The 23,541-nt window shown below is 46.0% G+C and overlaps 1 protein-coding gene across 1 annotated transcript in view; it reads right to left on the bottom strand.

The window, feature by feature from the left end:
- The window catches only part of LOC147120037 (disco-interacting protein 2 homolog A-like), a 216,775-nt gene that overhangs the window by 123,573 nt on the left and 69,661 nt on the right, over positions 1 to 23,541 (bottom strand). Inside the window, exon 4 of the mRNA XM_085984194.1 lies at positions 8,058 to 8,129. Coding sequence (XP_085840320.1) covers positions 8,058 to 8,129 — 72 coding nt within the window. The remainder of the gene's footprint in view (positions 1 to 8,057; positions 8,130 to 23,541) is intronic.

The following is a 23,541-nucleotide window of genomic DNA, read 5'->3' as shown; positions in this document are numbered from 1 at the left end:
TTTCTCTTCACATATCTATAAAAGCTTTTACAGTCAGTTTTTATGTTCCCTGCAAGCTTACTCTCATATTCTATTTTCCCTTTCTTAATTAATCCCTTTGTCCTCCTTTGTTGAATCCTAAACTGCTCCCAATCCTCAGGATTATTGCTTTTTCTGGCCAATTTATATGTCCTCTCCTTGGATCTTATGCTATCCCTAATTTCCCTTTGATGCGCTATCAATTACTCATAAAAGACGGAGAGTTAGGAGAGTAACTAAAAGGCTTTTATTAACAAAGAACAGAGCATGCCTCTTGTGGTTGACTGGTTTCCAAGAAGGCAGGGGGCTGCAGAGCAGTCACCTTTATACCTGGGCCTGTGGGTGGAGCCAGGGGCGGAGCCAGCAGAGGCATGCCTAGATACAACAGTGTGCAACAACAACAACGGTGAACAACAATAACAGTGGTTTACCACATTCACCCCTTGTTTAAAATTGAGTCCGGCGGGGTGAAGTGTACTAAAGGTTCGTGTAAGTAAGTCTATCAGGTGGCCTTGTATGCCGTCCTGATCGTCGTGGTGGCGGCGGTGATGGTGCAGCATCCAACGTTGAATCTGGCGTCTCATTGAGTGGTCAATGACGGGTCCTGGGGCTGCGGCATGCCGTCTACCGGGGTTGGGTTGTGGGTAGTGGTGGATGGCAATGGTAGTGTTTCAGGGGCACCCGAAGGTGCGAGGTCTCGTATGGAGACTGTGTCCTCCCGCAATGGTAGTGTTTCAGGGGCACCCGAAGGTGTGAGGTCTCGTATGGAGACTGTGTCCTGCCGCCCGTCCGGGTACGCCACGTAAGCATACTGGGGGTTGGCGTGGAGGAGGCTCACCCTCTCGACCAGGGGGTCCGTTTTATGGGACCTCACGTGCTTCCGCAGTAGGACAGGTCCTGGAGACGTCAGCCATGTCGGTAGCGAGGTCCCCGATGTGGACTTCCTGGGGAAAGTGAACATTTTTTCATGGGGGGTGGCATTGGTGGCCGTACAAAGCAGTGACCGAATGGAGTGGAGCGCCGCAGGGAGGACCTCCTGCCAGCGAGAGGTCGGAAGGCCCTTAGATTTTAAGTTTAAGAGGACGGCCTTCCAAACCGTCGCGTTCTCTCTTTCCACCTGGCCGTTCCCCCGGGGGTTGTAGCTGGTGGTTCTGCTTGTAGCAATACCTCTCGTGAGCAGGTACTGACGGAGTTCGTCGCTCATAAAGGATGAGCCCCGGTCGCTATGGATATAGCTAGGGAAGCCGAACAAGGCGAAAAAGTCATTCAGACATTTAATGACCGTGGTACTGGTCATGTCTGGGCACGGGATGGCAAACGGGAAACGGGAGTACTCATCAATTATGTTGAGGAAGTACACGTTGCGGTCAGAGGAGGGGAGGGGCCCTTTAAAATCGACGCTCAGGCGCTCGAAGGGGCGAGTGGCCTTGATCAGGCTTGCTCTGTCTGGCCTATAAAAATGCGGTTTGCACTCGGCACAGATTTGGCAGTTCCTGGTCATGGTCCTGACCTCCTCGATGGAGTAGGGCAGGTTACGGGATTTGATGAAGTGGAAGAACCTGGTGACCCCCGGGTGGCAGAGGTCATTGTGGAGGGTCTGCAGTCTATCAACCTGCGCGTTGGCGCATGTACCACGTGATAGGGCATCTGGGGGCTCATTGAGTTTCCCGGGCCGGTACAAGATATCGTAATTGTAGGTGGAGAGTTCAATTCTCCACCTCAAGATCTCGTCGTTCTTGATTTTGCCCCTCTGATTATTATTAAACATAAAAGCTACTGAACGCTGGTCAGTGAGCAGGGTAAATCGTTTTCCGGCCAGGTAATGCCTCCAATGTCGCACCGCTTCCACAATGGCCTGGGCCTCCTTTTCGACAGAGGAGTGTCGAATCTCAGGGCCCTGGAGGGTCCTTGAGAAAAAGGCCACGGGTCTCCCCGCCTGGTTAAGGGTTGCAGCTAGGGCGAAGTCGGATGCGTCGCTCTCCACTTGGAAAGGGATGGACTCATCCACTGCGTGCATTGTGGCCTTCGCAATATCTTTTTTTATGAGAGTGAAGGCTGCACATGCCTCTGCTGTCAGGGGGAAGGAGGTGGACTTGATGAGGGGTCTGGCTTTGTCCGCATAGTTGGGCACCCACTGAGCATAGTAAGAGAAAAACCCTAGGCATCTCTTCAGTGCTTTTTGGCAGTGGGGGAGGGGGAGCTCCATAAGGGGGCGCATTCTGTCGGGGTCGGGGCCGATGACTCAGTTCTCCACTACGCAGCCAAGAATGGCGAGGCGCGTGGTGCGAAACATACATTTGTTCTTGTTGTATGTTAGATTCAGCCGCTGGGCCGTACGGAGGAATTTCTCTAGGTTAACGTCATGGTCCTGCTGGTCATGGCCGCAGATGGTGACCTTGTCTAGATAGGGGAAGGTGGCCTGCAGCGCGTTCTGGTCAACCATTCGGTCCATCTCCCTTTGGAAGACCGAAACCCCGTTGGTGACGCCGAAGGGGACTCGGAGGAAGTGGTAGAGACGACCGTCAGCTTCAATAGCTGTGTACTGGCGGTCCTCAGCCCTGATGGGGAGCTGGTGGTATGCCGACTTCAGATCAATCGTCGAGAACACCCGGTATTGTGCTATCTGATTGACCATGTCAGATATGCGGGGGAGTGGGTATGCATCTAACTGGGTGTAGCGATTGATCGTCTGGCTGTAGTCAATAACTAGGCGCTGTTTTTCGCCAGTCTTCACTACCACCACTTGTGCTCGCCATGGGCTAGTGCTACCCTCAATAATCCCTTCCTTCAGGAGTCTTGCTACTTCGGATTTAATGAAGCTCCTATCCCCGGCACTGTACCGCCTGCTTTTGGTAGCAATGGGCTTACAGTCGCGGGTGAGGTTAGCGAACAAGGGGGGGGGGAGACTTTAAGCGTGGAGAGGCTGCAAATGGTGCGCGGCGGGCGATTTAAAAGCTGCTGGCTGCAGACTGTGAGTGGGGGGAGGGGTCCGCCGTACGCTAATGTGACACTTTTAAGGTGGCACTGAAAATCCAACCCCAGTAGAACGGCAGCGCAGAGATGGGGCAGGACAAGAAGTTTAAAATTTTTGTATTCTGTGCCCCTTACTGAAAGGGTCACTACACAGTAGCCACTGACGTCTGCTGAATGGGATTTGGAAGCCATAGAGATCCGATGGCACATTGGCAGGACCGGGAGAGAGTAACCGCGCACCGTGTCGGGGTGGATAAAGCTCTCCGTGCTCCCGCTGTCGAAAAGGCAGGTAGTGGCGCAGCCGTTTACCGTAATGTCCATCATGGACCTGGACAGTTGGTGAGGGAGAGATTGGTCCAGCGTCACGGAGGCCAGCGTATGGTCGAGCGAGTCGCTGTGGTCGTCAGACGAGGCGGTGGTTGAGTCCGGGTCACCCGCGATTGGAGTTGGAGGCGTCCAAGATGGCGGACAAAATGGCTGCACCCATGATCCCGATCCCCACGCGGCTGGAGGTGTCCAAGATGGCGGACAAGATGGCTGCCCCCACGGTTCACACGCGGCGCTGCTGGCGTTAGCGGTTTTACCTTTGCAGGCGCTGACGTAGTGTCCTTTCTTCCCGCAGCCAGAGCAGGTAGCGTTTTTCGCCGGGCAGCGTGCTCTGGGGTGTTTTGCCTGGCCACAAAAGTAACATTTCGGGCCCTTGGACATCGCTGCAGCAGTTGGTGCCGGGGGTCCCATGACCCAAGGTTGCGGCGTCCACGGTGCGGAGCGGTTAGGGGAGAATGCGTCCATATTCCGGTGGGCCGCGTCTAGCGAGAGCGCGAGGGACACTGCCTTCTTCAGGTCGATTTCGCCCTTCTCCAGCAGTCTCTGCCGGGAGTAGTCGGATTTGAGGCCCGCAACGAAAGCGTCTCGGATAAGTCCCTCCGCGTGTGTCGCGGCCGATACCTCTTTACAATCGCAGGCTCGGCCGAGTATCTGTAGTGCCCGTAGGAATGCCTCCAACGATTCCCCGGACTGCTGTTTGCGGGATCTCAGGTGGTGTCTGGCATAAACCGTATTTACCGGGCGTGTGTATTGTCCTTTTAGCAGATCGATAGCCGCCGTGTAGGTAGTCGCGTCCTGGATGAGCGTGTAGACTTGGTGGCCCACCTTGGAGGCCAGGATTTTTAGTTTGTTTCCATCTCGTGTCACGGCTGAGGCTTCCAGGTAAGCTTCGAAGCAACGCAGCCATTGTGCGAACTTGGTAGACGAACCCGCCTCTTGAGGGTCTAGGTCCAGGCATGTTGGTCTGAGGGCATGCAGCAGCGCCTGCTGCTCAGCGTTTGGTGCCGACGTTTGCTGCAGCGCCTGCTGCTCAGCGTTTGGTGCCGTCGTTTCCTGCTGCTCAGCGTTTGGTGCCAACATTTTGTTTTTGTTAATAAAATTGATGCGCTATCAATTACTCATAAAAGACGGAGAGTTAGGAGAGTAACTAAAAGGCTTTTATTAACAAAGAACAGAGCATGCCTCTTGTGGTTGACTGGTTTCCAAGAAGGCAGGGGGCTGCAGAGCAGTCACCTTTATACCTGGGCCTGTGGGTGGAGCCAGGGGCGGAGCCAGCAGAGACATGCTGAGGCATGCCTAGATACAACAGTGTGCAACAACAACGGTGAACAACAATAACAGTGGTTTACCACACCCTTGTTAGCCACGGTTGAGTCACCTTTTTTGTTTTATTTTTATGCCAAACTGGGATGAACAAATTCTGCAGCTCATCCATTCGGTCTTTGAATGTTTGCCATTGCCTATCCACTGTCAACCCTTTGAGTGCCATTCCCCAATCAATCCTACCCAACTCGCTCCTCAGACCATCGTAGTTTCCTTCATTTAAATTGAGGACCCTAGTCTCTGAGTCAACTACTTCATTCTCCATCTTAATGAAGAATTCGATCATATTATGATCGCTCCGACCCAAGGGGCCTCGTACAACAAGATTGCTAATTAATCCTTTCTTGTTACATAATACCCAGTCTAAGATGGCCTGATCTCTGGTTGGTTCCTCGACATATTGGTCCAGGAAACCATCCCGTAAACACTCCAGGAATTCCTCCTCCACAGTACTGTTACTAATTTGGTTGGCCCAATCTATATGTAGATTAAAGTCACCCATGATGACTGCTGTGCCCTTATTGCACGCTTCTTTAATTTCACTTTTAATACCATCCTCAACCTCCGCCTTACTGTTTGGAGGTCTATATACCACTCCCACTAATGTTTTTTTTCCGTTAGTATTTCTCAATTCTACCCATACAGATTCCACATCATCAGAACTAATATCCTTCATTACAATTGTATTAATCCCTTCTTTAACCAGTAATGCTACCCCACCTCCCTTTCCTTTTTGCCTATCTTTCCTGAATATCGAATACCCCTGGATGTTGAGTTCCCAGTCTTGGCCATCCTTGAGCCACGTTTCCGTAATCCCAACGAAATCATATTCGTTTACCTCTATTTGCGCAGCCAATTCGTCCACCTTATTACAAATGCTCCTCGCATTAAGACACAAAGCCTTCAGGCTTGTTTTTTTAACGCTCTTAGACCTATTAGAATTATTATTTACTGTGGCCACGTTTGATTTAAACCGTTGATTTCTCTGACTGCCACTTTTGTTTTTCTCCTTCCTGTCTTTTGCTTTTATCCCTGTTTCCCTTTCCTCTGTCTCCCTGCTCAGGTTCCCAACCCCCTGCCATTTTAGTTTAAACCCCCCCAAACAGTGCTAGCAAACCTCCCCGCAAGGATATTTGTCCCGTTCTGGTTCAGGTGCAACCCGTCCGACTTGTACAAGTCCCACCTTCCCCAGAAGCAGGCCCAGTGATCCAGGAAACTAAAGCCCTCCCTCCTGCACCAACTCTTTAGCCACGCATTCATCTGCTCTATCCTCCTATTTCTATACTCACTAGCACGTAGCACCGGGAGTAATCCAGAGATTACAACCTTTGAGGTCCTGCTCTTTAATCTGCTACCTAGCTCCCTAAATTCTTGCTGCAGGACCTCATCCCTCTTCCTACCCATGTCATTGGTCCCAATGTGAACCACGGCCTCTGACTGTTCACCCTCCCCCTTCAGAATGCCCTGCAGCCGTTCAGTGACATAATTGACCCTGGCACCAGGGAGGCAACAAACCATCCTGGAGTCACGTCTACGGCCACAGAAACGCCTATCTTTTCCCCTTACGATAGAATCCCCTACCACTATTGCTCTCCCACTCTTTTTCCTCCCTTCCTGAGCAGCAGAAGCACCCCTGGTGCCAGGAAGTTGGCTGCTGCTGCCTTCCTCTGGTAAGTCATCCCCCTCAACAGTATCCAAATCGGTATACCTGTTTGAGAGGGGGATGGCCACAGGGGTCCCCTGCACTACCTGCCTGCCTCTACTGCTCTGCCTGATGGTCACCCATTTCCCTTCTGCCTGTGCAGCCCTTACCTGTGGTGTGCCTGAATGAGGTTTCTTCTTGTTTATTTCCCATACTACTTTTGTATTGTCAGTCCACACTCATTAATTTGCTATTCAAACCTTAAGTCTGTTTTTGTAATCCCAGTTAACACCAGCAGAAAATATACCCCCCATGATATTTATACCCTCACATGGCCTGGGATGAGACCCTGGAGGGATTTGAACACGAGGATGAGAATTTTAAAATGGATGAGTTTAGTGGACCAGGAACCAATATACGTCAGCGAGCATAGGAGTGACGGATGAATGTGACTTTGTGACAGTTAGGATACGAGCAGCGGAGTTTTGGATAAGCTCAGCGGAGTTTTGGATAAGCTCAAGTTTATGGAGGATGGAAGATTGGAGGCTGGCCAGGAGAGCATTGGAATAGTCAAGTTGGGAGATAACAAAAGCATTGATGAAGGTTTCAGCAGCAAATGCGGTGAAGCAGGGGAGCAGACCAGTGAGATCATGGAGGTGGAAGTAGACGGTCTTTGTGATGGAGAGGATATGGGGTCAGAAACTCAGCTCAGGGTCAAATAGGACACCGAGGTTACGAACTGTCTGGTTCAGCCTGAGCCAGTGGCCAGGGAGAGGATGGAGTCAGTGGCTAGGGAACAGAGTTTGTGGCGGGAATCGGTCTTCCCAATGTTTAATTGGAGGAAATTCCAGGACTGTTTGCCAGATAAGCAGTCTGACAACACAGAGGCAGTGGAGGGATCGAGAGAAGTGGTGGATAATTAAAGCTGGGTGTCATCATCGTACACATGGAACCTGACGTCATGTCTTCAGATGCTGTCGCCGAAGGGCATCTTGTAGATGGGAAATAGGAGGAGGCCAAAGTTAGATTCTTGGGGGTACTCCAGAGGCAACGGTGTGGGGGCAGGAAGAGAAGTCATTGCAGGAGATTCTCTGGCTGCAACTGGATAGGTAAGTGGAACCAGGCAAGGGCAATCCCACTGAACTGGACAACAGAGGAGTGGCATTGAAGGAGGTTTGTGCGATTAACCATGTCAAAGACTGCAGACAGGTCGGGTAGGATGAGGAGGGATAGTGCACCACAGTCACAGTGGATGCCATTTGTGACTTTGATTAGGGCCGTTTCTGTGCTGTGCAGGATGGAAACCTGATTGGAGAGGTTTAAACATGGAGTTGCAGGAAAGATGGGCAAGGATTTGGGAGGCAACAAGTTCAAGCACGTTGGGAAAAGGGAGATTGGAGATGGAGCGGTAGTCTGAAAGGACAGCGATGTCATGGTGGGTTTTTGAGGAGCGTGGTGATGATTGTAGATTTGAAAGGGAGGGGAACAATTTACAATAACAACTGGCACGGGGGCCGGAGGGCTGGGTGGTCAGCAGTTTAGTGAGAATATGGTCAAGAGAGCAAGAGGTGGGTTTCATGGACATGATGAGCTCAGCAAGGGCATGACAGGCAATAGGAGAGGAGCTAGAGAAAGATACAAGTTCAGGGCTAGGGGGCAAGGGGAAGAGAAGGATGTGGCATGGGTAGCTGAACGCATGGTCTCAATCTTGGTGACAAAGATTGTCACATTCCTTTTCATTTATCAACAATTTTGTTAATCGTGTTCAGCTTACCTACAGTCTGTGGTATGTATGGAGCCAGCAGTTTGGCCTTTTTCTTTTCATAGCCCTTCTGCGTGATATCACCTGAATGGAAAGAAAAATTAGTTTTAATATCTCAACATTTGGATAACAGTGCCAATACATACAATACCAAAGCAATGCTGCTAACCCTATTCTCTGCTGTTGTACAGCATCACAGTTGCCAAATCATCAATGAAAACATTATTCAGGGACTTCTGACGCTGACTAAAAAAAAAACTTACTTTCCCAGGCATTAGCACACAATTGTGTCGACAAGGCCACTGGAAATAATTAAACTGATGGCCAAGTTTATAGGTTGTTTAACCTACCATACACACCGTAACATTACCTGCACCCTGCTTAAGGGTTGGTGTCACACAAATAATTCTAACCACGGCCATTATAATAAGGGTTGGGAGGCGGCTGGGTGGTGCAATGAGCTCACAGACTATTTTTATACCTTGGTGACCTGGCCTTGAACCAATGGCAAGCTGATGGGATGAAAGTGTGTTCTCTCTTCCAGCTGTGAGAGAATTAAATGAAACTGATCTGGGTACAATCCAGTGGGTGACTATCCACAAACAAATGTGCACATTATCTGGCATCAATTAGCAATGACATAAGGATGACAGGTGTGGGATATGGAAACACTGGTGCAATAGAGGATGTCTCTTCTGATTTTGGAGGTAAGCCACATCGTTGGGGCAGAGTAGATTTATTCTACATCTGGCAGCAAAAGACCTAGCCTTAAAATAGGGTGTTAACACTGTTCCATTCCTCCAAACAAAAATTTACACACAAAAAAACCCAATATTTTAAAAATGTTTGGACGGGGTGTACATTTAGGGCTGGATTTTCGCAATGGAGACGTGCTGGAGGCAGGACTTCTGGTTTCCGGGTTTCAGTCCCACCCCCAGCAACGTCTGACCAACCCACGTTATTTTCCCTTGATTGACCTTGTTAAGTCCGCCTTGAGGGCTTACCAGCCAATTAAGGGAAAGCCGGTGACAGAGGACGTCACGTATGACACTTCAAAACATTTTTGACAGATTAATTGTCAGCGTTTGACAGCTTTGAGAAGCTGTCAAACACTGACAGTCTCTGTTCTAAGGTGAGCCCTTGCACACAGGCTCACCAAGACCTCGCTCCTCAGCAGAAATCAGATGGCTGCTGCATTGGAGAATGTAGCAGCCATTCGGTCATCTCTGCCGTGGAAGTGGGGCACCTCCAGATCCTCAAAGGTTGAAGCCTGCAGGAAGAAGCAACGGTAAGGAAACTTTTTCCAACACTTTACACTCACCTCTCATACTTACCTGTCCACACTTGCACCCATCACTCACCTCTACAGCTGACATTTCAACCCCTCTCACCCCTGCAGACCCATTGCTTGCCTCGCTGACCCTGGCGAGGTTCGCAGCTGTCGGGAAGCCCGCAATTGTAGGCATAAAATGGGGAAAAGCCTCAAAACTGCCTGTTAACTCTATTGGCTCTAATCCCCTTCCTGCCTCGAGGAGATGGGTCCCTGCGCAACTTGGGGACCTGCTTCCCAGGAAGATGGCACGGAGGCGGGTTGGGAGCGGGGTCGGTACCCGCTCCCAGTTTCTGCCATTTTCCCGGCAGTCCCGCCTCCCCAGGGCTGGGAAAATTCCTCCCTTAGTGTTTTAACAATATATACAGTTTGTTTCACTTTCCCTATAGTATGTCACTATTTTTAATCTTATGATTCAATCATAGGAGTATGTTACCTGTTACCTTTCGCCATGATAGTGATCAAAAAAATCTTGGCAAAAGCTGAATAAAATCAGCCACACAAACTAACTAAAAGGTTATTAAAGCAGCCATAACACACCTCAGAGGTTCAAGGTACATTAACATCTTAATCTTTCCCTCACAGTTTAGGCCATCTGAAACTCTGAATTTATTACTTAGTAACACAATATAGCATAAACATTCTTTTAAGTATTAAGAAACTTACAGGTGCACATTAAGAAAATTAAGGGAACAATTAACTGAGTGCCTTATAATTAAGAATATTATGTATAGTAATGCAAGAACAAAGCTTTATGAAAAGGTGGGATAAAGTTTTTTTTGAAGACTTTGAGAGTTAGATCAAAGGCATAACTACTTGTTTGATGGACTCAGGAAAAGTGGTAGAAAATTGTTCACGAAAATGCACAGTACAAAGCAATGTAGTAAACATGTTACAGAGTGCAACTGTGACAGATATGCAGAACTGGATCCTGCTTTCCATTACTAGGTTGAAGCCAATTTCTAGTCATAAACATCTACTGTAACTACATAATACTAAATACTATTTAGAATGTTATGTTCCACATAGATGGATTTTATATTAAAACTAAAAATGATAGGATTACAAATTATTTTCTGCATTTTCAAGTAATTACTACATTTTGCATGATTTCTATCTATAAACAGAACTAAACAGAGCAGACAATTGGAACATATCACTGTTTCACTGAGTGCAGAAGATGGAACAACTTCAAACAATTTTATTGGTTCTGTTTTCTCAGTAAATGTCATCAGTCCATCTGTCTTTAGTTGACAAATTTAGGATGTGGATTTCTAGATACTGATCTCACCAGTTTTGCAGTGACTCTGAGTATTAAGCTTCAAGTGAAGTGACAAACAGAACCACCAAGATAACCTGTTGTTACTGCTCTCGCCACCATCTATCCTGCTGGTAAAAGCATTACGTAAAAATATTTTTTTTTGCATAAAGGGAGCGGTTTGATAACACTAAACTGGAATACTCTACATCTTATGTATAGTATTTATGTAGTCTTTAGTGCATCTTCGTGTGCTCGTACCACATTATATTCCCCTATGTGCACTGTATCCTTTCTTCATTTCATACACCACAGCACAGTGAGTAACGTTATGATAGTTACATTATGACAATACACCTCTGGTAACCACAAAAAAATTAGCAGGAGCATCATTTCCAGTCTGAAGTGCACCAATAAGAGTCATAGAGTTATACAGCACAGAAAGGCCCTTCGGCCCATCGCGTCCGCGCCGGCCACCAAGCCCTGTCTAATCTAATCCCATTTTCCAGCATTTGGTCCGTAGCCTTGTATGCTATGGCATTTCAAGTGCTCATCCAAATGCTTCTTGAATGTTGTGAGGGTTCCTGCCTCTACCACCCTTTCAGGCAGTGAGTTCCAGATTCCAACCACCCTCTGGGTGAAAAAGTTTTTCCTCAAATCCCCTCTAAACCTCCTGCCCCTTACCTTGAATCTATGCCCCCTTGTTATTGACCCCTCTACTAAGGGGAAAAGTTCCCTTCTATCTACCCTATCTATGCCCCTCATAATTTTGTACACCTCAATCAGGTTCCCCCTCAGCCTTCTCTGCTCCAAGGAAAACAACCCCAGCCTGTCCAGTCTTTCTTCATAGTTGAAGCGCTCCAGCCCAGGTAACATCCTGGTAAATCTGTTAAGATACTACACTAAATCACCTCTGAAGTACAATGCTAAATAGACAAGTCTTTATTCTACATATTCCATATGTTCCACACCCAAGCATGAAGTGTCGAGTATTTGTGCAATCCATCCCAAGAAAGTTTTCATTCCTCCTCAATAATAACCCAGCCAAAAGGTGAAAACTCATGCTCAACTGGGCGGAAGCAGAGTGGGATGGTCAGTCAAGCCAACTATCCAAGAAATCAGGTCTTCCTGCTGACAGTCCCATCCTATAGCTACTGGGCTTGACTTGTGGGAGCATTTAAAGTGTTTTTATTTTATTGGTCCCCGTGTACAGCAGAGGAGCACGCAAAAACAGACACCAATAGTGCTATATCTGCATGAACACAACAGGTAACCAAGTGAAAATTTTCTCAAGGGAGATCATTATCCACCAAAAGATAAATTATCTTGTCCTCTCGCCCCTCACAAATGAGAACCATATATTCCTAGATAGTCCTCATGAGTCAGTGATATCAACATGCAAAAGAGATGGATTAAACAACAGAAAAACAACTTCACACTTCAAGCTACCAGTTTGTTAAACAGAATCACACACACACACCCCTTTCAGGGGACATCAAATTAACCATACTAATCCCACACCACATTTTATGAAATTATTTCAGTTCAATACAGGGAACCCAACTAAAAGCCTCAAAATAATCTTCACTAAAAGTCTTATATGTGGCTATTGTTCCACCTTTTCAACAACATGCATTTATATAGTGCCTTTAACATAGAAAAACGTCCCATAGCACTTCAAAGAATCATAAGGATGCTGAACCAAAGGAGATATTAGGAGTGATAACCAAAAGCTTGATCTAAGGTGGGTTTACTTGTAAAGTGGTTACTGACAATTACATGTAAATTGCATCAAGTGAATGCATCACTTACAATTGGATTTGTATTTAACTGACACACCTACCACTGAATAGATAGGTATATGCTGTAATATTAGCCCCGAAAGATTGCAGCATTTTAGCATCCAGATTTCAGAGGGGTTTCCATTCATTTAGACAATAAATTGGAAATGAAATGTCCGACAGCTTGAGGCTGATCCAGTAAATGTTGCGGTATAGAAAACTGACTCAGCATTCAGGGGACCAGAGTTCAAATAGTGGCATCAACTGACATATGAACCGACCTTACTCTCCATCAAGAGTTTTCAATTGATTTTTAAAAAATCACAAACCTGCGTCAGAGTCAAAAAGCTATCCTCCAAATTATTAATTCAAAGAGTCCATTTGATAAGGCTGCACAGAAAAATAGGGGTGCAACAAAACCAGCTTTATTGGCTTCAAAGCTTTTGCTGTAATGGGGCAATGAAGTAGGATATCAAAATAGATAGCCAGCAGGGAACGAAGATCAGATGTATCAACTCTGTATTGGGGAGGGGAAGGGAGGGGGAAGAGCACATGCAAAAAATACAAACTGACAGCCAAAGAAAGCAAAAGTAGGCAAGAGTAGGAATGTTAAACAAATCTCTAGCTGCTAGGAGTTCATTGCCACTGCAGAACACTTGGTGCAAAATAAAAAGATAACTGAAGCGCAATCGAATGGCCACAAAGAGGATGAAAAAATTGCCAATCTCACCAAAAAACTTATATAAAAAAAATTTCAACTGAAGCAGATTTGCAGTCATTTCAGAAATTTAAACTGCATAAATGTTGGCAGATGGTAAATACTAAATTTCAGACATTTAGTAGTACAATCGCAGAAGGTTGCTACACTTGGCTATCAGCTACAAGAAGCATGACAATGATGCCAGAAATTATTTGCGAACAGAACCTTTAAAAATACTTGTATCAAATATCGATATACCAAGTGTAATCTTGTGCAGTTTTTAATAAAGTAATATTTTATTAGTAGCCAGAAACAAACTACTCCATTGCAAACAAATATACACCATTACTATTGTTGGACACAAAGAGGCAGCTTCCCATACCTTACAATGCCACTGGAAATACAGTGTGTATCCCACAAATCTCCATGCGCCAATCCATACAATCGAGAGTTATTTTTAAGCTAATTGCGGTAACTGATTGCAATTCCCAACAGTCTTGACAGATTAATTTGCCATTGAAGGAGTCGGAGCCACGTAAAGATGGAATTCAAATGCTGTCCAGGTTTTTCCCCCAAAAAATAGCATCAAGGGCAAGGTCTACACCACAGTAAGAAGCAGCAAAGAGGCAATTATTGTGTCAGAGGCAGTCAAAGAGAGTTGAAGACAGTGGTTTGGATGTGCAGCTCTGGCCAATCAATCCCTTTCAGTCCGAGTCAGACAGTCTTTGTTTCCTGTTTCAAAAGCTCAGAGGCTGAATGTGTGCCACGCAATGATTCCCTAAACACAAAGCACTAACACCCTCTGTAATCAGACCATCACCCAGGCCTCTTGGAAATCTCTCTCCCCCCCACCCCACCCCCTCCCACAAAGTCATCTCAGCCCCCAGGCACATCTGGCACACTTGGCAGGCAGCTGTCGTCACTCAGCTCTAACAGCTTTCTCGAAGTCTATTAAGATGTGACAAAGCAGTCTGATGCAGCTACCTCTCCAGTTTAGCCGAGGACACCACGGCGTGAATCAAGAAAACAGCTGAGCCACAGGGTTCAGCAGGTCAGGAGTAACAGAGGGCTGATAATTTATGCAAGTACTAGGTCACTGCTAGACCCCTCTTGGCATGCTGCAGATTCATTAATTGCTAAATTACATTTCAATTGGCACTGGAGCAACTTCTTGTATCTACTGGGAAATATTTAATTCACTTAAGATGCTTTAACTTTGCAGTTCCCGATTTCAGGAGAGCAGCGGCTTCCTGGCGTACCCTCAGCTTCCCCCCACCCCACCCCCGCCATTTACATTCCCACCCAATGTCATTCTCCATCAGATGCCGGGCAAAATCAATCGATCTGCTGGTAGTTCATAAAGACCCAAAATAATATATCGCCGCTGATACTGAAATGAGATAAATCCATGCTCTTTACTTCTTACTGCAACTAGCTCACCATTCACTGTGCTTTAATAACTTAAAAGCACATTTACTGCCAAGGAGATTCGCTAAGTCAGAACACAAATATAACAATCTGGTTATGCTACCGAAGCGCACAAATCTCAAATGCACATGGCCACTGAAATATCGTACAACTGCTAGTATTGCTGCAAATCTTATTCACACCAAACATCCTCCAAAGCAATAAAGCAAGCTTATGTAATTTAGCGTCTTTACCAATAGTAACTCTGTCGTTTGTGAAATTCAGAGAACCGCAACACTTATCTTGTAATCTCTGATTTGAACATACACAGTGTACTTTACTATAGCAATCACCTGCTCTTTGTGAAGCAGTGTCCGAAGCTAATATAAGTAAAAGCAATTAATTAGCTCAGACTCCATGGACCAATTACAAAAACAACTTGAATTTATATAACCCCTTTAATGTAGGAAAATGTCCCAAGGAGCAGAAGACGACAAAAAATGACACCAAGCCAAAGGACATGTTGGGACAGGTGACTGACAGCTTGGTCAAAGAGGTAGGTTTTAAAATCAGGTCTTGAAGGAGGAGAGAGGTGAAAAGTAAGCGAGGTTTAGGGAGGGAATTCCAGAGCTTAGGGCCTGAACGGCACAAGGCACGGCCACCAATAGTGGACGTAGGAAGTAGGGGATGCACAAGAGTTCGGAGTTGAAAGCACGCAGAGTTTTTGGAGGGCTGTAGGGTTACAGAGATAGGGAGCAGTGAGGCCGTTGAGGGATATGAACACGAGGGCCTAGAAATTGGGTTTTGGCGCAGCGACGGCTTTAGCGCCGGAAGTTAGTGCCGGAGCTAAGTCGCGCTGGGCGGGCCAAAAATTCACTACTTCTGCGCCCAAACGGCTGCCGGCGCTGCTGAAAGCTGTTAGCGCCTGAAAACTGGCGCTATGCGCTGAATTTCGGCGCTATTCCGGCGCTGCGGCGCCCGCTGCGGTGCGGCAGGTTCGGGAAGTGCAGGCCTCCTCCTTCCCTTAAGGAGGAGCTGCCTGCACCCGGCCGTGGCCCGCGATAATCTTTTTAAAAATGAGCCCGGCACCTCGGACAAGTGCCGGGCTTGCTTCTGTTCCGGGGGGGGGGGGGGGGGGGAAGTCCGGGGAGGGAGCTGCGGCCAGGCGGGCGGCGGGAAAGCGGCCGGCCGCCGCGGGGCCTTTAATGCGCCGGCGCAACGTTCTGTAAGGCACCTCTGCCAGAACGTTGCTTGCGGCTGCCATGGGCGAGGCGGCCGCAACTCAATTTCCGAGTTCGGGCGGGTTACCATGGCAACCGGGACGCTGCGCACACCGATGACGTCATCGGTGCCGGCGCAGCGCTACCGGCCTAACGCCGATTTAGGGCCCCTGTCAATTTCAAAACTGGCCATAACTTCGCCGCTAGGCCCTCTAGCGCCTCAAAAGCGGCGCTAAGGCCAGTGAATTTCTAGGCCGAGGATGAGAATTTTAAAATTGAAGGATTGTTGGACCGGTAGCCAACGTAGGTCAGCGAGCATAAGGGTGATGGGTTAGTGGGACTCGGTGTGGGTTAGGATACAGGCTGCAGAGTTCTGGATGAGCTCAAGTTTATGGAAGGTGGACAATGGGAGGCCGGCCAGGAGACCATCGGAATAACTGAGTTTAGAGGTAGAAAAAAGTATGGATGAGGGTTTCAGCAGCATGTAAGTTGAGGTGGGGCAGAGACGGGCGATGTTACGGAGGTGGATGTAGGTGGTCTTTGTGATGAGGAGGATATCGGTCAGTAGCTCAGCTAAGGGTCAAATAGGACACTGAGGTCATCTGGTTCCACCTAAGACAGTGGTCCAGGAAGGGGACAAATCGGTGGCGAGGGAATTAAGTTTGCGGCGGGACCAAAGACAATGGCTTCGGTCTTCCCAATGTTTAACTGGAGGAAATTACAAACTACTGATCAAGTTATTGAAAGGGTATTAGACTTGCCTAATCCAAAGAGGAGTGCATTAAGCAAACAAACACTCACAGAAACGACTACATCCACCTTTCATTATTCAAAAGAAAATGCGTACATCTAGGGTAAGCAGAGTGGCCAAAGCTTCCCAGCTACAGGAAACTGACCACCCACAAGAACCAATCACAAAAATGAAATCAGAGATGCATCCAACCACCAAGTAACCACAACAGGGCTCTGTGTTTCTGAAACAACAGGTCTTCCAGTGTGATGTATTTTCTGGCCAGCAAATTAAAGACTTTGACCCAACCACATTAAATTTGAGTCTCACATTATTAGTGTACAAAGCTACCATTATTGGCATCCCCTGAACTAAATAAAAAACTTTTGTCATTACAGACATCATCATTTCTCTCCCACATATTCAGCTGCAAGGTTTCAATTGAAACTCCGTGCCATAGGCAAAACCTACTGGTGACAATTACCAGCAAAACTTACCAGCAAGCAGAGAGACATTCCCAGCAAAACCAGCTGGCAAGCAGAGATCAATTCACCAAACATGGTTTTAACATATAAAGACGCAATAGCAAACAACTGTTTGACTGTAATTCCTCTCTATCCTCCCCCACACAGCTACTTGCATGTCAATCAGTGAGAATCTGAGAAACCTTTTGGTTCCAAAATGGGAAAGAGATCTACAAAAAACAAACAGCTGTAAGTACTAATTTTAAGATTACACAGCTTTATGTACAACATGCACTGAGAAAAAAAGTTTAAATATGAAAATATAAAAGCTGTAGGAGTTCCAGGGCCTCCTTTAAAAAAAGCAAGTAACTCCCAATTTAACTTTCCTTCGTCACTTTTCAGCATCCAACCTGCTGGCTAGTCATCAGAAACTTCACAAAAACAGTTGACTATCCCAATTTGGGGTGATAAATGTTCAAAGCCGTGACAGGTATCAAGCTCTGCTCCAACAGAAACATGCCTACTTCTCGCAAATTCATTAAAAGCACGAGCATTACAGTAGTGCCGAAATTTTGCATGGTTCCTCTGTCAGCATCAAATAGACAGGGGTTATGGACATCCAACAGGATACAGAATCCCCTACTTTCAGGTAAGTAGTGGAATGCTTAAGCTACCTTACTTATTAAAGCAAAACATGGCTGAAATTTCCAACTCTCTCTCCAGCATCTTTTTCCAATCCATACTTTTCCAGCTTCCTTCTCCGATATATAAATTAAGCATTAATATGATGGGTCATCGGGGAAGTTGTCACAAACTGCTACGATCAAGAGGGCTCATTTAAAACCTGTGAATTTCAACTACACTTGTCCACGATGGCTGCTGCAATTACTCTTTTAATACTAATGGCACATTACTCCAGTGCTTCAGCTACGCCTAAAGCTTATGATCCACACCATTCACTGTCTCATGAAAAAAAGCTAGTGGACATCACAATAGATGTCAGTAATTCCATTGGCTCTACAACTAATGATGTGCAGCATTTCAGGTTCAGGGCAGTGAATGATATATTCCTTCCCTCCCTGTCTCCCACCTTCAAAACCCATAGACACCTGTACGGAGACAGTGTCACAGTTTGATTAAGCCTTAAACAAATTTGCTTTAACAGTACAGTTCCACGCCCAGCAAGGTTGCCATCCATCATTACAGTTGCAATGGGGAAATTCACCCATGAAAGACATCTTTTAACTATTAAAGTCAATGGCATGTGATTTCTCTTGGCCCAGAATGGCAACGTCAATGTTAATGACTGCATGTTTGCTCCATTCAAGGGCTTCACTCAAATAGATAAGAGCTTCTGATTATGAATTTGGTTTCTTTTTACCTTCTAGCAGATGAAGTACCTGGGTGAATAGAACACTATTATCTAACCAAGGTATGTTATCTAGGCTGACACTTCATGCAGTACTGAGGGAGAACTGCAATGTCGGATTACCTGTCTTTCAGGTGAGATGTTAAACTGAAGCCCCTTCTGTCTGCTTAGGTGGGCATACAAGATCCCATGGCACTATTAGAAGAGATGGGGAATTCTCCCAGTATCCTGCCCAAAATCTATACCTCAAACCACCAAAGCTGATTATATGACCATTCATCTCATGGCTGTTTTTGGAATTATGCTGTGCTATGAAGCACTTTGAGATGTCCTGAGAACATGAAAGGTATTATATAAATATAAGTCTTTATTTTTGTAGAGTGTGCAGACAATAATAGAGCATATTTTTTTTATGGAGCTTGATGTCAGTAGTTTTGTTGCTAGATTTGTAAATGTACATGTATTGATTATTACAATATTGTTATACAAGTGACTGGGTATAAATTATATTTTGCTGAATCTCAGAATTGCTTTAGACAGATGCACCAGAACTAATGTTGGAGAATTACACTTGCCAACTAGATTCAGCAGTCAAAACCAATTCTGCTTTTTTAAACTCCATTTTATTCAACTGTAAAATTCTAACATTATGCTTCGAGAATAAGTTAAAAAATCACAGCAATGCCAATATACATTTCCAAGGTTTACTTTCTCAGATTTCTGCAAACATCCCATCCATGCCATTCAACCTTTGAAATACCTTAATTTCCCTAGATTTTAGTCTCTGTCAAAAGCAGTTAAAATTCAGTACTGATCATTGCCTTATTCAAGATTTTTTTTAAAAACCTCCGGAACTACAAATTTATACCTTCTTGTATCCCCTTACCATCTGCTAAATAGTCGATCAGATAAGTAATGACAATTCAGACCTACAAGTTCCAAGGATGCTTATTGCTCCTCTGCTAGTCACATGATGTACTACTGCAGCACTAATCCTCTTTCTGCATTTTAACAATGACTGCAATGCAGTCACGGGAGCCCAAATAAGCTTTTTTTCCCCCTCAGCAGCTTCACACAAACAAATTGTTCTTTGACAGAAAATATGAAAACATTCACTAAATTAAAAAGATGCAAGGTTTCCTCTAAAGCCGAAGTACAGAAGCAAACTGCACAAAGAGTCTGTGATGCAGAACTGCTTTCTGTGGTTGAGTTTGCTTCTTGACCCTGCAAAGCTGCAAGATTAATTTAGTGAAAGAAACTTTCTATTCCGGTCCCAGCTACTCAGTTTGAATACAACTGACTCTGGCCACTAGTTTGAGAGCGAGAGCAGCATGTATTTTTACCGGAAAAAATATGCTAGTTTTGCAGGGACACGTCAACTCAACTGCGAAAAGGGAATGCTCAGATATAACCATTTGCACTGGAATGATAGTGCTATGGCTGAAATGTTTAGACCTTTTCTCTAAACTTTAGACCTGACTTCTAATCATAGGTTCAGGTAAATTGAAGCACTGACTGTGCAGCTAGGAAATCCATGTTCAAAACTCAGTCTCGGAATGTTTAAATAAAGCTGAAGCACTAGATCCAGGACTAAGAAATCCAAGTTCAACAGCAAGTTGCAGGTTTCCAAATGACTCTCAACATTAGACTTCTGCATAAAGATAGAATTCAAACTGCTTTCAACTGACACCCACACTAAAACTTCCCTTCAGGTGCAGGTTTGCCAATCTCAAGCAGATCTGTCAGGGAAGTGAAGGAGGAACAACTGGACAGAGACAATTTCCTTAACACATCCTTTCAGCAGACATCTCAAAAGAACAAAACTAAATCTTCAGAAATATTGCCAACCAAACAGGCACATGGGAACAGCAGTAAGCCATTTAGCTCCTTGAACTTGTTCTGCCATTCAATTAAATCATGGCTGATCTGTACCTCAACTTCATTTACCCACCTTTGATCCATATCCCTCGATACCCTGCCTAATAAAAATGTCAATCTCAAGTCTCAAAAATTCCAACAGACCCAGTATCCACGCCTTTTTTTGGGGTGGGGGGTGGAGAATTCCACATATTCACTGCCCTTTGTGTGAAGAAGTGCTTCCTAATTTCACTCCTGAATGGCCTAGCTCTAATTTTAAGATTATGCTCCCTTGTTCTCGATTCCTCATCAGAGGAAACAGCTACTCTGTATTTACTTTATCCAATCCTTTTTATCAATTTAAACACCTCGATTAGATCACCCATCAATCTTTCATTCTCAAGGAAATACTAGTCAAGTTTATGCAATGTGTCCTCGTAATTTAACCCTTTAAGCCTCAGTATCATTTTGGTAAATTTGCATTGTACCCTCACCAAGGCCAGCATATCCTTCCCGAGGTGCGGTGCCCAGAACGGAACGCAATATTCCATACTAGCTGGAGTGCCCGGCGGTGCCGAGGGTTTTTTGAGGGCATGTTGTTATGAAAAAAAGTAGAAATAATTTTTATATATATAAAAATGAGTTTGTCTGTCTGTGTGGGAAGGAGAGAGAGCGAGGGAAAGAGAGAGGGGGAAGGAGAGAGAGAGAGAGAGAGACTGGGGGGGAGAGAGAGACTGGGGGGGGAGAGAGAGAGAGAGACTGGGGGGAAGAGAGAGAGAGACTGGGGGGAAGGATAAGAACATAAGTAGGAGCAGGAGTAGGCCATACGGCCCTTCGGGCCTGCTCCGCCATTCAATAGGATCATGGCTGATCCGAATCTAGACTCACGTCCACTTCCCTGCCCTCTCCCCGTAACCCCTAATTCCCTTATCTGCTAGGAAACTGTCTATCTCCATTTTAAATTTATTTAATGTTGCAGCTTCCACAGCTCTCTGGGGTAGCAAATTCCATAGATTGACTACCCTCTGAGTGAAGAAGTTTCTCCTCATCTCAGTTTTGAAAGGGCAGCCCCTTATTCTAAAATTATGCCCCCTAGTTCTAGTCTCACCCATCAGTGGAAACATCCTCACCGCATCCACACCGATCAAGCCCCCTCACAATCTTATATGTTTCGATAAGATCGTCTCTCATTCTTCTGAACTCCAATGAGTAGAGTCCCAACCTACTCAACCTTTCCTCATACGTCAACCCCCTCATCTCCGGAATCAACCGAGTGAACCTTCTCTGAACCGCCTCGAGAGCAAGTACATCTTTTCTTAAATATGGAAACCAAAACTGCATGCAGTATTCCAGATGTGGCCTCACCAATACCCTGTATAATTGAAGCAAGACTTCCTTGTTTTTATACTCCATCCCCCTTGCAATAAAAGCCAAGATTCCATTGGCCTTCCTGATCACCTGCTGCACCTGCATACTAACTTTTTGTGTTTCATGCACCAGGACCCCTAGATCCCTTTTTACTGTAGCACTTTGCAGTTTCTCTCCATTTAGATAATAACTTGCTCTTTGATTTTTTGTGCCAAAGTGCATAACCTCACACTTTCCAACATTATATTGCATCTGCCAAATCTCTGCCCACTCACTTAGCCTGTCTATGTCCTTTTGCAGGTTTTTTTATGTCCTCCTCACTCACTGCTTTCCCTCCCATCTTTGTATCGTCGGCAAACTTGGATATGTTGCACTCCAGTCCCTTCCTCCAAATCGTTAATATAGATTGTAAAGAGTTGGGGTCCCAGCACTGACCCCTGCGGAACACCACTGGTTACTGATTGCCAGCCCGAAAACGAACCATTTGTCCCAACGCTTTGTTTTCTGTTAGATAGCCAATCTTCCACCCATGCCAGTATATTACCCCCAATCCGTGATTTTTTATCTTGATCAGTAATCTTTTGTGTGGAACCTTGTCAATGCCTTTTGGAAGTCCAAATACACTACATCCACTGGTTCCCTTTTATCCACCCTGTATGTTACATCCTCAAAGAATTCAAGCAAATTTGTCAAACATGACTTCCCCTTCATAAAACCATGCTGACTCTGTCCTATTAAATTATGTTTATCCAAATGCTCTGTTACTGTTTCCTTAATAATGGGCTCCAACATTTTGCCAACCACAGATGTTAGGCTAACTGGTCTAGAGTTTCCGGCCTTTTTTGTCTACTTCCCTTCTTAAATAAGGGTGTTACATTAGCAGTTTTCCAATCTGCCGGACCTTTCCTGAGTCCAGGGAGTTTTGGAAAATAATCAACAATGCATCCACAATCCCTACCGCCACTTCTCTCAAGACCCTAGGATGTAGGCCATCAGGTCCGGGGATTTATCCGCCTTGAGTCCCATTATTTTACCGAGTATAGTGATTTTAATCGTGTTTAGCTCCTCCCCCCACCCCCCCCCCCCCATTGCCCCCTGTTTGTCCAGTGTTGGGATATTTTTAGTGTCCTCTACTGTAAAGACTGATACAAAATATTTGTTCAGCGTCTTTGCCATCTCCATGTTCCCCACCACTAGTTTCCCAGTCCCATCCTCTAAGGGACCAATGTTCACTTTAGCCACCCTTTTTCTTTTTATATAGATATATATAAATGAGTTTGTCTGTCTGTGCGGGAAGGAGAGAGAGAGGGAAAGAGAGAGAGAGAGAGAGAGAGAGAGAGAGGGGGGGAAGGAGAGAGAGAGAGAGGGGGGGAGGAGAGAGAGAGGAAGGAGAGAGAGAGAGAGAGAGGGAAGGAGAGAGAGAGAGGGAAGGAGAGAAAGAGAGAGAGAGGGAAGGGGGAAGGAGAGAGAGGGAAGGGGGAAGGAGAGAGAGGGAAGGAGAGAGAGAGAGAGAGAGGGAAGGAGAGAGAGAGAGAAAAAGAGAGAGGGGGGAAGGAGAGAGAGAGAGAGAGGAGAGAGAGAGAGAAAGAGAGTGAGGGGGGAAGGAGAGAGAGAGAGGGAAGGAGAGAGGGGGAAGGAGAGAGAGGGCAGGAGAGAGCGAGCGAGAGAAGGAAGGAGAGAGAGGGAAGGAGAGAGAGCGAGAGAGAGGGAAGGAGAGAGAGAGAGGGAAGGAGAGAGGGAAAGAGAGAGAGAGGGAAAGAGAGAGAGAGGGAAGGAGAGAGAGAGAGAAGGAAGGAGGGAGAGAGAGAGGGAAGGAGAGAGAGAGAGGGAAGGAGAGAGAGAGAGAGGAGAGAGGGAAGGAGAGAGAGAGGGAAGGAGAGAGAGAGATAGGGAAGGACAGAGAGAAAAAGGAGAGAGGGAAGGAGAGAGAGAGAGAGGAAGGAGAGAGAGAGAGAGAGAGGGCAGGAGAGAGAGAGAGGGGGAAGGAGAGAGAGAGGGAAGGAGAGAGAGAG

This window comes from Somniosus microcephalus, chromosome 4, assembly GCF_052327205.1.
Source record: "Somniosus microcephalus isolate GS21.2 chromosome 4, FLI_Smic_1.0, whole genome shotgun sequence".
Classification (NCBI taxonomy): domain Eukaryota; kingdom Metazoa; phylum Chordata; class Chondrichthyes; order Squaliformes; family Somniosidae; genus Somniosus; species Somniosus microcephalus.
This window is presented reverse-complemented; position numbering and strand designations above follow the sequence as displayed.